Raw genomic sequence first — 16,210 nt, 5'->3', positions numbered from 1 at the left:
GTCCAGCCACCCTGGCCTCTGTGGCAGGTATGGTTCATGTGAGCCCCTTCACTGGGCTGTCCTCTACAGATGGGGCAGGAGATCAAGACTATGTTTCAGCAGTAGAGAGGGAGTAAACAGTTGGCAAAGTGAGGTGTCAAGGAAAAAAAGTGCTTTTGCTGTAAATAATTCATTTAGTGAGCAAAAGATACTGAGAGTAGCATGTCAAAAGTCACCTGCACAGCAGAGAATATATGCCTTGGAGAACTACAAATTACCCAAATTAACACCTTTGATCAAAAGATAGAAATAAATCCAGTTTTTCTGCAGCAGTTGTTTTATGTTGACCTATCTCACTCTCTCTCCTTTCCTTGTGTTGTGACAGCTGGGAGGAGCATGCCTGCTGGGACTTGGAATCTGGGTCATTGTGGATCCCACAGGTTTTCGAGAGATAGTGGCTGCCAACCCCCTGCTCTTCACAGGAGCTTACATCATGCTGGCCATGGGAGCAATGCTCTTCCTGCTGGGCTTCCTCGGCTGCTGTGGTGCCATCCGTGAGAACAAATGCCTCCTGCTTTTTGTAAGTGTCCTGCCAACTTCTGAGGGCCTCCTGGTGCTTCCCAAGAGTAGGGGTGACTGGATAGGTGATGTTGTGATAAGTGCATGAATAGGTGTCTGTTGTAGCCATTATTCCTTTAGATAACACGTAGGCATAGGATACTTTTACACACTGCTAGAAATACAGACAATTTGCTTTTTCCTCTATGTAGATTTGAGCCTAGTCTGGAAGTGTATTTTAGTCTTTTTAAACTTTCATTCTAATTGACCCCATTTAGTTGTTTGGGCCTTTTTTATATTTATAAAGTGACCAAAAAAGTTACTTTCTTGGCTACTCAAAACTCACTGTTCCACTTGTAGATTCATTCCTCAGGGTTTCACAACAAAGCAGAGGGAGCACTGGAGCACAGCCCCTGTGCAAGGGAGCCCCCCATGCCAGCAGAAATGCCCAGCTCAGAGCTGCATCATTGCAGTCATTGCTGTCACTGCAGCTCTCAAGAGCTTCACTCCCTGATACACTCCCTGACACAGCCTACTCTGCTCCTAAAATGAACCAGATTTGTTACCTTTGCACAAATTTTCCCCTGAATGGCAGCCTGTGGCAGTCATCAGTAATTACAAAGGGTTAAAATAATTCACTTGCCCCCCTGCTCCTCCCAAGTTCTGACACTGCAGGGTTTCCAGCCATTATCTCCTACCAGAAGGCATTGCCAGTTATGTATTAATTTTTTTTTTTTTTTTTTTTTTTTTTGGTGAAATGTGACCTTTTGTTTCTCCTAAAGGGTCTGGTGGCGCTTTGGGATTGTTGTGGTTTTTGGCTTGTTTTTTTTTTTTTCTTTTCAAAAATCTTGATCTTACTGTATTTTGTTAGGATTGTGTCTTTAATAGCTGATTCATGGTTCAAAAAAGGCTTGTTTTGAAACAGGACAGGAAAGTCCTCTTTCTTGAAAGCAAACCCATCTTTTCCTAGAGATGAGCATGGCTTCACTGAGATAAATTCTCTCTGGCTTTTGGCTCACATGTGCCTTCAGTTCAGAGCCTGCAAATGAGAGCCCTTTCTGGGAAGCCATTGTGGGTTTTATTTCTAGTGATTCATCTCAGATGTAAATCAGAAAAACAAATGTATCACCTGTGAAGTCTGTGGAGATCTGCCCAGAGAAACCTAATAAAATGGAAAGGATTGGGCCCAATGAGCCTGAGGTTACTTCAAAGCCTGTCTCCGTCAGATTAAGAAACTAAAAGTTAAGTTTGATGAGAAATGTTGCTGTAAGTGAATGGGAGAGTAATATTGTCAGTCTGAACCATGTCTACTGCATATATACTGGTGATCTGCCTGGAGGAAGGGAGCTCTGGGCCATGTTCTCTCCTGATTTAAAATCAATTACAGGTTTGAATGTTTCTCCATGTGTTTTAGTTATACTCCAGTACACTCAATTTTAATGTTATTACTTTTCTTACTCCTAGAGATAGTTCTGAGCCCTGCTGTTTTATTTATTTGCTTTTAAAATTATTTTATTTTGAAAGAAATGTGAGAAATTTATGGGCTGGAAGTAATGCCCTAGACTAGGAGAAACTAAAAGTAATTACTGCATAAGGAATTATTGTTCCATTTTGGTCAATCAGGTCTTCAAGGGCTTTTGGTATCAACACCAACTCTGCTAAACAATCAGCCATCTCATGTTCAGCAGTGTGAAGCACTCAGATGAGGACCTGTGCTGATACCAAGGGAGAAGAAATGTGTTGCTAACTTCTTTTTTGGGGTTATGATGTTAAAATCAGCTGGTCTTAAAACATCAGTGAAATTTGATGTCTGATAGGAGTAAGTTTTAGACATTGAATAGGCAAAAGATTCATGACTGTATGCCAGAGAGACTGGGAACTTTTGCAAAACAAAGAGTGTAAGTCTTTGTGGGGGTGGTACCTGGGGAGAAGTTGCTAGATCAAATCAAGTCCACTTACAAAGTTGTTAAAGAATTGATGAGCCAGAGAGCTGCTTGAGTGAGATTTCACAGTGATGCATAATGTATGCCTGAAGCTTTTAGTCCAAATGTAAACAGAAGATAGAAGGGACAAGACAGATGCATGTTCTCTAGGCTCTGGTTTCAGTGTTTGCAAGGACTTTTATTTTTCATTAAGCTGCTTGTCTTTTGGTAAAATATAAGCCCATCACTGTGGAACCTAACATGTTGCATTAAACACAAAGCTGTGAAGTGTTTCTGGATTTCCTGTCATTTGGACCTGGCTCACCAAAAAAGTAACGAACAGTGGCCTGCAAATCAGACATGGAATAATTTGTCCTGAAGATCTTCTGGCTGCAAAACAAAGCTGCAAAATCAGAATCCAACGTACCGTTGAACATACAACATTGCACCAAGGGACTGAATTCAGCTTTGTGACAAGAACAGCCTGTGTTAGCTTCATTTGGCTGAGTTTCAAATGCAGACATCCCATTTTGCACTCCTGTAAAATGAGTGTAGTAGGCCCTCAAACTTCTCTGCATGAAAATGCAGGCCCTTTGAGTTAAAGGCAGTTGCTGCTCTTTTTGGAGCAGCAGTTCTGAAATTGGAACATTTGGATGAGTTACGAAAAATGAACACTGAGAATCAATTTGTGTAAACTTCTGATAAACCACTTCTGTGAAAAATCCTGTAACCATCATCTGGAGCTGAGGCAAGATCGTTGACAAGTATGAGAGATCCCATTTCTCAGGATGTTCTCCTTGGATGTTGGGAGTGTCTGTGTTCAAATTCTGGGTATCAAGCTTGAATTTGAAAGTGAGGTTACTGTGTCCCATAGAGTAACCAGCTGTCTGCTTTGCGCTCTCACATACCAGTAATCAATTTAATTTTTGGAAGGAAAAACATATTAAGCAGATTTTTACTCCCCTTCAGATGCAGAATGGGAGCAAGTTCTGAAACACTGATGATCTGTCTTCTTTTTCTCATCAGCCTTAATGGCTGCTTGTGGGGTTTTTTTTTCTACTGTAACTGTTACAAATCTGTAATGCAGAGTGCACAATATAAGTGTAAATCAGTTTGGGAATAATAATGAAGCTTATCACGGATAATCTGGGAAGGACTGCTTCCACTTCTGCACAGACCTGTGCTGGAGCTCGGGTGAACATGTGCCTCCCAGTAATCAGTAAATGAAATGCAATTAGCAGGGTGATGGGATTAATCACTTGATCACCACCTTAGACCTTAGTGACTATGCTGAGATCCCTTGATGGATGATGATGTGAATTTGCAAAGCGTCGTTCGTTCTCATCACTTGTTCTTTGCCCTCCTGTGGTGAAATTAAAACAGTCTCTGAGCAGGAAAAAAAGAAGCCACACAGAAAACTCCAGCAAGAAGAATAAATTAGAGAGTTAACTAGTTCAGCAAAATCAAGCAACAGCATGCTGCTAGAAACCAAAATCCCTGCTCATCTGACTTTTCTTGTTTTGTCATTTGAGCCCAGGCTCCTTTTCTTTTGTTTCCACAGCAGAAACAGGAAGACAAATGTGACAGGGGGGTGCATGTGCTTTTCCAGTGGGGAAAAATCACTTACAGCTCTGATAATTGACAACAAAACAACATTTTGCCCATTCCAAGCAGGTAGTTTGAATTCTCTCTCCATTATTGAAGTGCACAATGCACAGCGTTTCAGACACTGTTTATAAATTATTGCTTGGGGAGCACAATAGTACTTCTGGCCATGTTTGCCTGTTTTCTGTTTCAGAAAGACCTTCTATAAACTTCTCCCACATGCAAAAAAAAGCCCCATCCAGACTCCTCTTGTGTTTATTTTTACTTGTTGCTTCATCTGCCTTCGTTGGTAACATGTACCAAGTTTATTACCCTTCATATGATGTTATCTTACAAGGTTCTCCCTTCACTTTTTCCCTTCTTGCATATGCCAAAATGTGAGTTCATTTCTTAACATTTACTCAGTTCTGTAAAATCATCTCAGAGTCTGTGGGCTCCTTCTTGCGTCATTTGAATTTTAGACACTCTGATTCAAATGGTAATTTCTCTTTATCGATATAAGAACATAAAAATATCCACCTAGTTCAGACCTATGGTGTTTTGTCTACAAAAATGGAAATAAATGTTATTTTGGGAGAGAGTGTGAATCTAGCCACATTCTGCTCTGTTCCTATAGCTGTTCCTCAGCACCAGCATTTGTTGTTTTAAGGTTAACAGGACACATCCCTGCATGTTCTTTTTACCATTTCATATGGACTGAAGCAGCATCAAATTAGCATGAGGCATCAGTGTAACTGAGAATTGGTCACAAGAACAGGTGGAATCTGCAGTGGGAGCCCACAGGAGTCCCATCACTCATTCTGGGCTGGAAACACTCCCGAGTACCTGAGTGCTCTGGGTAGATAAGGTCCTGGGAACAGCATCCTCACAGAAAGATGTCAGTCTCTGGAGATAAGATCACTTAAGTGCATAGGATTTACTTCTGTGGGCTGGGGGATGAAGGCATGGTGGATCACTCAGGCTTGGTAAAATCACTGAAACAAGGTGCCTTTAGTAAGACTGAAAACTGGACTTTCAGATTGAAGCAGCAGAAGGTTGCAAAGGCAACAGGAGGAAATACAGTTCCAGCTTAGATTGAACAGACAAGTATTTCTTTTTTCCAGTTCTTCGTGCTTCTCTGTTTTGCTTTCCTTTCCTTTTCCCAAAATTATGATGACATAAGTGCAAGGGTTTTACTTCAAACTGGATACCTGTTTCTCTTTTATTATCACTTAATCTGCAGACTATGCTTTCTGTTAAGTCTGCAGTGTGCCCTTATTTTAACAATATGAATATGCACACTTTGGATACCATACAAGACAAGGATGATGTTTGCATAGTCAAATTAAATTATTATTGTATATTATCAACTTTCTGTGGAGGTCCTCTGTGGTTAGTACTTATCTCAGTGCAACCTGATTGTGTGGAGGGGGATATTAACCAAGGCTAATTTTGTCCTGAAATTAAAAGAGTCCATTTTTAGTCATAGGTATAAATATTTGAGTGTATATCCCACTGCCTTCTTCCACACAAAATATGATTATATTACAGTAAAATTGTGTTGTCTGTGTTATGATCAGGGGTGTGTGTGCATTTTCATGTGATACCTACACTTGTGTCTGGACAGTTTCACACTGTGTGAGCATGTCCACAATTATATAACATTTTCCCACCAAAATAGGCTTTACCGCTTTAACCTGGTGCAAATTTATCGGGGATACTACATGTTCTGTAACCTTATTTGCTTTTACCCATTAGAACAAGGCAAAAGTGTCACAAGCTCCCATGCCCAGTTATGAAGTCAGAGAGGGAATGTGTGTCCTCCGAGTGACTGTCTCATAGGGGTTTTTAATTGTCAGGGGATAAAATAGTTTTCCTTTATTATTTTTACCATCTGTTTTGTGATTAGCAAAACCCTGCATTCCTACTACCCATTGCACACACTTAATGCTATGTCCATGTTTTTTATATTCTCTTTTTCAGTTCTTCATGTTTATTTTGTTAATCTTCCTGGCGGAGCTTTCAGCTGCAATCCTGGCTTTTATATTCAGAGAAAATGTAAGTATTTGACGGTGGGCAAATGCTGAACCCCAGTGGGATTATACACAGCTGGAGCTGGTGCTAGACTGTGGCTGGCTTGTCTGTAGGGTGTTTGTTTGTTTCAAATATCAGCAAACCTCTTTCGGTGCTACCCTCAGTCTGTCAGCATGTCAGGGAATGCTAACTAACCTGGTTAGTGCAGGATGGTAGTTTATGGAGACTACTTATTCCTGACGATTTTAGAGTCTTTTAGAGTCTTCTTGACTCTCTTGCAGCCAAACCAGCTGCACATTCCATCAGGGAAAAGTTTTATAATAAAGTCACACTATGATTAAAAGCAACTACTTTCATTTTTCAATATAACATGTATTTAATATTAATAGTGAAAACTCCTGTTTTACCAGCAGAGCCAATGCTTGCTCTGCAGTGCAAAAAATCTCTTATGAATCTTCTAATCATATTCATCCTTGAACGCCCATGTTCTGCTCCTCACTGGACTCCTACTAATACTGCTTGTAAAATATTCCCTCTGACCTGCCCTAAGCAAATCTCCTCCCACATATTGCCAGGCTTAGAGTTTCGTCCTTCTCTCCAAAGCTTCACATGATGTAGCCTTTCTCTATTCTTCTGCAATGAATGTCATTATATGGCCATCATTCCTTCCCTGTGCTAGCAGTATACTTTTAGTAAAGTAGTAGTAACCACAGTCTCATTTCTTTCTCTAAACAGCAAAAGTCTGTGCATTTTTTTATATTCACACATGAAAAGCAGAGTCTGACTGAAGTAGGTCCATCCTTCTCTGAGTGAAGGCTGTGAGAAAACATTGGCTAGTAGAGGTGGTCACTAGTGACTCTTAGTATTTATTTTGCTTATTTGGCCTCTGCCAGTAGCAAGAGAACATACAAGCACACTTGCTGTACTGAACATGAGAGAAATGTGGTATGAGCAAAGAAGGGGCTATGTGTAATGAAGATTTTCTTGAACTAGGATATATTTTTAATTTTATTCGTTTTGAAAAGCTTTTGATAGAAAAGAAACAAAACTTAGCAAACTCACAGCAAGACAGTGTGGTGTTTGTATAGTAGGATGAACTTGGGGGTGGTAGTGAGAGGATTTTTTTTCCGTTTATAAGCTGGTGGTCTTTTGTCTTTGCCCTAGATTGGAAGGCAGTGGGGAAGGGATGGGGTGGGTGCCCCATTCCAGCTTAGGCTTTGAGATCATGTCCTCATGGAAACACCTATAAATAGATTGCAGCATGGGGGGTCTGGTGCCTTCTGGTCATTACAGCTCCACTCATAGGCATTTTTAGAGAATTCCTTTGGTTCAGCACAAGGAGCAGACCACACACATTGAAGCTGCCCTGCAGACCCAGGTATGTGCTTTGTGACAGAGAGAGAGAACATTGTCCCTGGGGAGCAGGGGCTGGGCAAGCAGCTGGCAGCTCCCACCTCCCTCATCTCTGTGGGAAACCTTTCAAAGGTACAAGAAGCTGCCCAGGCTTGTTGCAAGTCCTGGGGTATGGTGACTGCCCTGTCCTCCTCACTTACAGCTCACTTCTGGGCAAAGCATCAGTGCCTTCCCCTCCCATGGCAGCCGCGGGACATGTAAGGTCATGTTATCTTGCAAGATAAGGTCGCAGTGGTTATTCTAGACTTCTGTGGCATCTGGCAGTGTTTTGTGAGATAAAACTTTGAAGGGGAACAAACTTCTATCTTTCCTGAGCTTGTCTCCTTGTTTGTATCACCAGCTTCCCACTCTGTCAGAATGAGTGACAGGAAGGGCTTAAATGGGAAGGAATGAAGAACGTCAGATCCCAGCATAGCTGGAGATGGCTCTATACACAAGTCAAATTTGATCTGCAAGTTCTTGTGGTTTGCTCTCTCCTCAGCTTTCTTCTGAAAAAAAATGTCCTTGTTTTGGTGCTGCTATATATTGTGGTGTTAGCTCCTTTGGCTTGGAAACTACTTGTGGTCAATTTTGCTGTCACCTTTGGGTTGGGGTGAGCTGGGTGGCTGAACAGGAAGTCCATGGGGACAGAGGTGGTCTTTCACTGACCCCACGTCAGAAAGACTTCTTCACAGTAGCAGTTTAAGGTCAAGATCACACGTGCTTTTCTCTTCCTTGCAAAACAAATTACTTCCAAGGCATGTGGTGACAAATGCACATTAAGTCTATCTAAATTTCTTTGAAGCTTGCCAGGCAGGATTCTGTGATAGTCATTGCACTAGTCTTCATGGCAGTGGCCTCTCTGGGTGTGTTAAATGAGGCAAAAGATACACTTTATCTGTTTGCTTTACAGATTGGTGTACAGTGCAGCTTTCTCTTGTATAGTTTCACATCTAAACCAGTTCCCAAACACTCAACAGGGTTAAATTATTAACAGCTAAGGGAGTGAGAGAAATTAAGAGACAAAAATAAGGGAGAAAAGAGATGTTTTCTGCTGAGATTTGACATGAGAAGAAGAGTCAGTGAAGCAGAACGAGGTGGTGGGGTAAATGAAGGTGTTGTTCATGAAGGTGAGCTACTGTGATCTGCAAGTCCAGCTGCACTTCCAAAGAACTGTTTAAAAGCAGTCTCTGAAGAGGAAGAGGAATGTTCCAGGCCAGTGCCCATGGATAGGAGTGTGTCCTGTTTCCCAAGCAGGCACCATGCAGGCAGCTTCCTGCACAGCATTCAGTACTGTTGAGCACAGGGTGGCATGAGAAGGCTGTGACATTCCTGGGCAGTGCCAGCAAGCCTGTGTTGTGCAGAAATGCCCTCCTCTTTCTAAACCCCCTTCACGTGGCTGCACTAACCCCAGCAAAGCTATTTGTTGAGCCAGTGTGACAATACAGTCACACTTCACTCACTGACATGTAAATATATGCATGCATGTGCTGCATTGGAAGTGCCCCACCCAAAACACAGCTGAACAACTCCTTATTGTTCATGGCTGTGGCTGCCACAACTCTGTTGGCAAAGTGTATGTGAAGGTCTAGTTTTATCACTTTCTTCCCTTCTGAATGGTTCTTGCCAGAGCAATCCAATGTGCACAGACCTCATCAGGTCCAGTACTAGTTTCAGCTAGAGGAGGGCCATGGGCATGGCAATAGGACTGTCTTATTTCATCCCCCTTTGTCAGCATTTTTTTAAAATAATAACTTTTTTTTTATCCCCATTTTTCTGAACTTGAGAGGCTCAGGATAAGCAGTTTAAGAGCAACAAAATGGAATCAGTTATTTTCCTGGCAAACTTACCTTTCCAGCACTAGGCTTTGTTTTAGGCCAAGTGTTGTAAAAATCACACACTAACTCAGCTATTTCCTCTGGGATTGCTGCTGTCAAAATAAAGGTTTCACTTTATATTTAAATTACTCTTTTGTTTTAGACCCCAACAAAGGCAGCCGGCTGGGATTACTACCAATGGTAATATCAGTTTCAAAGTCTGTGCTTCAGGAACAGACGAGCCTCAAAATAATATGCTGATGTCTGCAGGCTTGGATGCTGTGTGGATAAAGTACGCAGAGAAAGGGAAGGAAAGGAGAACACTGAGGACATATTTCAGGTTTTCTAATCTCACCTTCCCTCAGTGCACCAAATTCCCAAAGGAAAAATGCCATGTCCTCTGGTATTTTAATATACAAAAGCAAAAAATTAGTGAATATCTGAACCAAAAATTAATTTAGGAATTTAACAGCATAACTAATTAAAGGGAGTGAGATTGAGCTAACTGCATGATTCAAGTATTTGTGACAAAGTTTTACCCAGTACTGAGGTAGTAATTACATTTGGCCTTTGTTTGTATTTGTAAAAGAGAAAACAATATTAAGTGGTATTCAGGATCCTTTAAAAAGTCACCATAGCCTTTTTTCTTTTTTGTCCTTAGATTTTGTGGTACAGTTACAAATGAAACAAACAGTTTTGTGCTCGTGCCTTTGTGCCCACCCATGGAGCTCATACATATGCATGTGTATGTGTGATATTTCACGTTGCATATCAAGAACCTGAAACCAGCTTGTTGCAGTCTCTGTTACTGCGTCAGCAGTGCTGTATGAACAACAGGGGGGTAGAGAAAGGGTATTTCTCAGGCAGCTTAATTCCTGATCCTGCAAATATGCAACATCACAGCAGAGCTGAAGCCAGCCAAGTCCAGCCCCCTTCACTGTGGCTTTTGCAGTGGCAGAAGATTTTGCTTTTGAGGATCACAAATCACGAGATATTTCGGAGAAGGGACCACACGAGTCAAGACCTACTGAGAACCTGAAAAGAGGATTTCTTTCAGTTTTTTGTCCTGAAGTGACAGAAAGGCAGCAAGATTGAACTGGGATGTTCAGTTTACCAAGACTATTAGGACTGTATATTTAGTATTCCTCCAGAGAGTCATCCTAAGTAAATGTAATTTCAAGGTGTTTAACTTCTTGAGAAGACTCTGAGACAAATCGTTTGTGCATTTTTTCTGTTCTACTATAAATATAAACAGGAGTAAATGAAATTCTAATAATTTATATTGTTCACCTTAAGAAAAATGTTTAAGTTATCTAAACACTAATATAAAGAGGATTTCTTTTTCTTCATGTAGGCAGGTAATTTAGATAACAGTAAGCATTGTCAAGCAAATCATGGTTTTTTCTGATTCATAAACTGACTTTACTATTTTCTATTCATTATATGTTTTTTACTTCTTTTTCATTTCCAGAAAGTTTCATGTTAGGGCTTCATTTTGCTTTCTCATACATGGAAGTAAATTCAGACCAGTTCCCCTGTTGTTAGTGGGAAGTTAACTGGTTTGAATGAAAAGTTAACTGGTTTGAATGACAAGTCCACATGCTTTGCTTGCAGACCTCTTGAAGCACAGCAAGTGAAAATACAATTTGGGTACGAATTTGAGGATCTTTCTAAAATCTGGTTTAGGCCTGTTTCGATTTATGAAATACTTTCAAATAGTACTGAAAATTAAAAAAAAAACAAACAAAAAAACAAACCCCAAACAAAAAAATTAAAACCAACCGACATTTAAGTGTAAACATTATCTTAGAAGTATAGGTGTAATTCAGTCCCTGATTTTAATGAGGGACAGTTTTATTCAACAGGTACTCTTCACCCTGTACATAGATATGGCTCAGCCAATGGCTTTTCACATTTCTCCTCTGAGGTTTGCAAAAAAAAGAACAAACCTAAAAAACCAAAGAACTCCCAGCAGTCACAGAAGGGAACTTTGGGAAGTGTTTGGGAAAGGTGTTGGCTGTAGCCTTTACATTTCCACCTGTCTGCATTTCAGCTGACCAGAGAGTTTTTCACCAAGGAGCTGAAGAAGCATTACCAGAGGAACAACGACACGGATGTCTTTTCTTCCACCTGGAACTCTGTTATGATCACAGTAAGTCAGACCATGTCAGTCCCATGCTGCCCATGGTCAGTGGCCACCAACTGTGCTCAGCCCACACCCTCAGCTCTCCCAGGGTTAGCCTGCTCCAACCATCCTGTCGTGTCCAGCCTAGCACCAGGGCTTGTGGTTTGAGGGAGGTGAGAATTTGGCTGGCAGCCAGTCTTTTTCAAGTGGAACTGCTGCCAGTCCTGAGCGAGACACTCCTAGTAACTGCATCAGGGTCATCTGATTTGCCAAAGCCTGAGGGATCAGACCTAAATGTGTACCCCCAGTTTTCAAATATCAGGCAGAGACAGCAGTGGAGGTGCTTGCAACTGGGTATCACTGCATTTACTCTGGGCCTTTCATTTTGCAGAGTGCTTCAGAATTATTCCCAGCCAACAGCAGCCAAAAGCCAGCATTGACTAATGTTTTCTTGTTAGCGGCAGCTTAGGTAGGAGTGTGCCTAATGATATATTTTTGCTATAGAAATATTAGCCATCAAAATTGACTTTGTTATTATACCCCTAATTGGGCAGGTTACAGGCTGACTGTCATTGGAATTGCAGTTGTTGTTACCTACCACAAGAAGTTCAGTCTGTGTGTGTGTATGTGTACACATATGAGCTTAGTGCTCTGTACACCCCACAGTGTATCCCCTCAGGAGTGAAAAGGAGGATGTCAGCCTCTGCAGATGAAAAGTCAATTTTAATCTTAAAAGGAAAGGATGATTGCTGCCCTTCATGCTGATTCAGGACTTTAATAAAGACATTTCCTTTTTCTGACTGAAAGGAGACAGAGTCAGAGTATGACTTGAATCCTTAAAAGGCATCTGACTGGAATCCTAAAGAAGGACCTTACTTGAATCACCTAGCAGTGCCTTTGAGCAACAATGGCCAGCAACAATCCTGGCCGTTAGCTATGGTGAGAAGGGGTGGTTGGGAGCCTGGATTGTACTGCTGGCTCCCTTAAGAGACTTGCTGGGTGATCTCAAGCAAGTCATTCTGGATATGCTCCAAAGCCCTGTGTAGTTTGCAACAATGTTCCCAGTAGTACCTTAGAATCTAGAGTATGATATAGGAACAGTGAGACTTCATAAAAAGACTTCAATGAAACAGAAACTCCAAGGTACAAGCACAAGCCACTTCTTTGGAAACAATGGTTGTTTTCTCTGCTTTGACTAAAGATTTGATCCCTACGAGAATAGGTGTTAGATTTCTCATATCTGCTTTCAGGGAAAGGTGTCAATTCTGCCTTCCTTTTTTTCTCTGTGTCTCTCTCTAGTTTGCCTGCTGTGGAGTGAACGGACCAGAAGACTTTGAATCTATCCCTCATCTTCCATACTCCTCTTTGGAAAAGGCAACACCAGAGGCTTGTTGCCAGCGAGAGCTCCAGAGCCGGGAAGGGATGTTTATCAACAAGGAAGCTTGCCTGTCAGGTGTCGAGAGGTTTCAGAACCGGCAGGTAAGGGAGGCCAAACGCTAGGAAAAGGAGCTTCACAGTGGGCAGAGAGATGGCTGCAGTGGTCATGGGTAGCCAGTGAATCTGGTAGGTCCTGACTGTACCTCACAACCCAATTACACTCCTGCTGACAGCTTTTGAAGTGATGGCAAATGGCTGATTCTGAAAATACCCTTCCATGGCATACACTGCTAAGTCCATGTAATGCTGTATCATCAGAAATATTAAGATTTTCTTAAGGGATTGAGAGGTGAGGTGGAAATTTATATCAAGTTCTGTTGTGTTTCTGAAGGTTAGAACTACATCTAAGAAGTTAATTAGCAAGCCAGCACAGGTCAGGTAGGATGGGATGGAGTTGACTCTTACTGGCTGCAGTAGTGGTTCCAATTTAGTTTACAAAGACTCCTAATCAATATATACAATCAAAACGTCAAGGGTTAAACAGCCACAGAAAACCATGTCTGTTTTCTAGAGAAGAGAGGTATTGGAAAGCTGCATTTCTCTGCTTCTTTACTCCTTACTGTAGAAACAGGGTATTTTTTATAGCAGTCTTCCAGTACCTACAGGAAGCCTACAAGAAAGCTGGAGAGGGACTTCTTATATGGGTATGTACTTATAGGACAGGAGGGGAATGGCCTTAAACTGAAAGAGGGTAGTTTTAGTTTAGATATTACAGAAGAAAATTATTGACTGTGAGGGTGGTAAGACGCTGAAAAAGGTTATCCAGAGTTGTGGATGCCTTATCACTAGAAATGTTCAAAGCCAGGTTGGATGTGGCTTTGAGCATCCTGGTCTAGTAGAAGGTGGCAGAGGGGCTGGAACTAGGTGATCAAAGTCCTGCCCAACCCAAATCGTTCTATAGTTCTATTCTATCATTCTTTTGCCAGGCCCCTCGACTTGGCAATTTTTTTCAGTACTGGACTGGAAAAAGACAGTTCTTCCCATTGACACTGGGACATGTTTCCTTACAATATCACCAAGACGTGATGTTTATGAAACTTTTCAGCAAAGTTTCTGACTGTGCTCACCTCAGCTTTAGTTCAGCCAACTGAGCTTGGTACTGACTACATGTACAAGCCTCCTTCTCCCTCCAGACTAAGCAGTGGTCCTGTTTTCAGCACTTGAGAGCAGATTGAGAAAGAGAGGAAAGGAGGCTGGAAGAAGCATGTGAACTGTTCCTTGACTGGCAGCTGGAAATGGTTGGCAAAGGCACACTGGGTGAGAGATCACAGCAGACAGCGCCGTGCTGCTTCTGCTAGGTCTGATGCTGGGAATAGATGGAGAGGAGAGAGATGACAGACAGCAGAGAGGGAAAGAGAAATGCATTTTGAGAAAGATGGTTAAAGTTTTCCCTGAGTGGTGATGCTGAGGCTTACCACTCCTATGGAAAGGGAAGGCTTTCTGCAAACCCCTGTCACCACAGAGTGTTGGTGGGAGAAGCTGTGTGCATAGCGAGTGTCAGCAAGCACAGAGTGGTGCACTTTGGTAAAATGGGAGACACAATCCCAGGCAACTGAGAGCTGAATTGAGGCATTCCTGGAGCAAAGTCAAGCTCTTAGACACCATGCTGGTAGGACAGTGCTGACCACACTTGTGCTCACCCCTGTCTGTAGCCAGCTGAGCAGAGCTTGCTGGAGGCTGGGTCAAAGTTGGAGGTCTGGCAAGCACACAAACATTTGTTGCTGGGCTGAATGCTTTTCTCTGAAAATTTGGCTGGAAAAGAGCTGATGCTGGGCGGTCCCATGTTGGCAACAGCATGGTTTTAAGAGCTCAGTTACTACCCCAGCAGTCTGGGTCCCCTAGGTCTGCCTCATGACCTCATGCCTCTTCATGACCTCCCTCACTCTCCATTGGTTGTGCCTCATTCACAGTGTGCATGATTGGCACGGACACCAGCACATAATAACTGTGCTGTCTTTGAAGTTAAGACACTTTTATTATGGGTGGAAGGAAAAAAAACAGGTGATTGAAACATCCTAGCAGTATGGATAGGATTATAATATATGTGTGAAGTATATTCTCAGTGGAGAGGAAGCTACTTGTTGTATTGGACAAACTCAAATCTACTTTTCTCTTTATGTGTCATCCGTGTGCAGAAATTTCCCAGTGGGTTAAAATTTTAGGCTGGGAGAACTGGGGCCAGAATAAGCTGGTGGTTTCCAGAAACATCCTGAAATCTTTGCAGGAAGATCTATCTGCTGTTTATTATGTTAGCAATAACAAATTTAATTAAGGTTGATGATGGCTATGCTTTGTAAGTGAAATAATTGCCATAGTGCATGGCCCTGAGTTCTTAATGAAATTCTTCTTCTATAGCAAGATCAGCAGGTGTTCAGCCAGCCTCTTTTGGGGGAAAGCACAGAGAAAAGGTCCTGGGCTGCTAAAGAGCTGCTGGCTGTGAGAGATGAATCAAGAATCTCCTGCCTTGGCTTTAAATAAATCATCCTTTTCTCTAGCCAGCCTGGGATGTCTGTCACCTGCCGTGAGTGTCCTTCTCGCTGTGCTTAGTCTCTGCCCTTTGCAGATGGAGTTCATCTCTGTGCTGCTCCTCTCTGCCCTGCAAGAACCCACAGTTCCTCGTGGTCAGTGAGGGGTGTGAACCACTCCCACCACAGTACAGCAAAACCTTCCCCTCCCCAACACTGTCCCGTGGATCTCTGCCTCCTTGCTGTGGGGCTGGGTGAGGAGGTGAGAGGGAGCCGTGTCTGTCATGCCTGGCTCTGAGAGCACCTCGTGTCCTAACAAGGGCTCTGCTGTGAGATCAACACTGCAATGTGCTGCTCAGGTGTGTCTCACCACATTTTTTGTCTTTCCTAGGGCTGCTACACCGTGATTCTGAACTCCTTTGAGACATACGTGTACCTGGCAGGAGCCCTTGCCATCGGAGTGCTGGCTATTGAGGTACTTACTGTTGTGTGACTGGAACAAAAGCTGTGTCGGTAATACATCCAGCAGCAAGGCCAACAGGCAGGTGCTCCCCCTCACCAGGGGAAGCTGCTCTGGGGATGTGCAAGCACGCTACCAACTTATGCTTTTAATTGCCTGGAAAGAGGGTCCTTAATCCTTTGACACAAAAGGCAGGGGAATAACGGATGCCACACGCCTGCAGTGCCACCTTGTGCCGGGCTTGCACAGAGCTCGTGCCCTGCCACGCTGGCCACAGGGGCTTTGGGAACTCACTGCTCGCCACAGGGTCCATATAGTCAGTGCTGCCACTGCAGCAGCGCCCCAGCAAGCCGACTGATCTGGCTCTTGGTTAACGTGTTCAAACTCTGCCTCTGCTTTGAAACCTTCTATTTAGAGCCTGAAACTGTATTGGCTCC

At 42.6% G+C, this 16,210-nt stretch overlaps 1 protein-coding gene across 6 annotated transcripts in view; it reads left to right on the top strand.

Annotated features, from left to right (window-relative positions):
• TSPAN18 (tetraspanin 18) overlaps nucleotides 1-16,210 on the top strand; it is a 114,913-nt gene that overhangs the window by 94,623 nt on the left and 4,080 nt on the right. For all 6 annotated transcript variants that reach the window (XM_085062614.1, XM_085062608.1, XM_085062610.1 and 3 more), the window contains 5 exons: nucleotides 365-559; nucleotides 6,027-6,101; nucleotides 11,340-11,438; nucleotides 12,711-12,890; nucleotides 15,705-15,788. In XM_085062614.1, coding sequence (XP_084918740.1) covers nucleotides 365-559; nucleotides 6,027-6,101; nucleotides 11,340-11,438; nucleotides 12,711-12,890; nucleotides 15,705-15,788 — 633 coding nt within the window. The remainder of the gene's footprint in view (nucleotides 1-364; nucleotides 560-6,026; nucleotides 6,102-11,339; nucleotides 11,439-12,710; nucleotides 12,891-15,704; nucleotides 15,789-16,210) is intronic.

The sequence above is a fragment of the Lichenostomus cassidix genome, chromosome 5, assembly GCF_008360975.1.
Source record: "Lichenostomus cassidix isolate B80296 chromosome 5, HeHo_3.0, whole genome shotgun sequence".
Classification (NCBI taxonomy): Eukaryota; Metazoa; Chordata; class Aves; order Passeriformes; family Meliphagidae; genus Lichenostomus; species Lichenostomus cassidix.
This window is presented reverse-complemented; position numbering and strand designations above follow the sequence as displayed.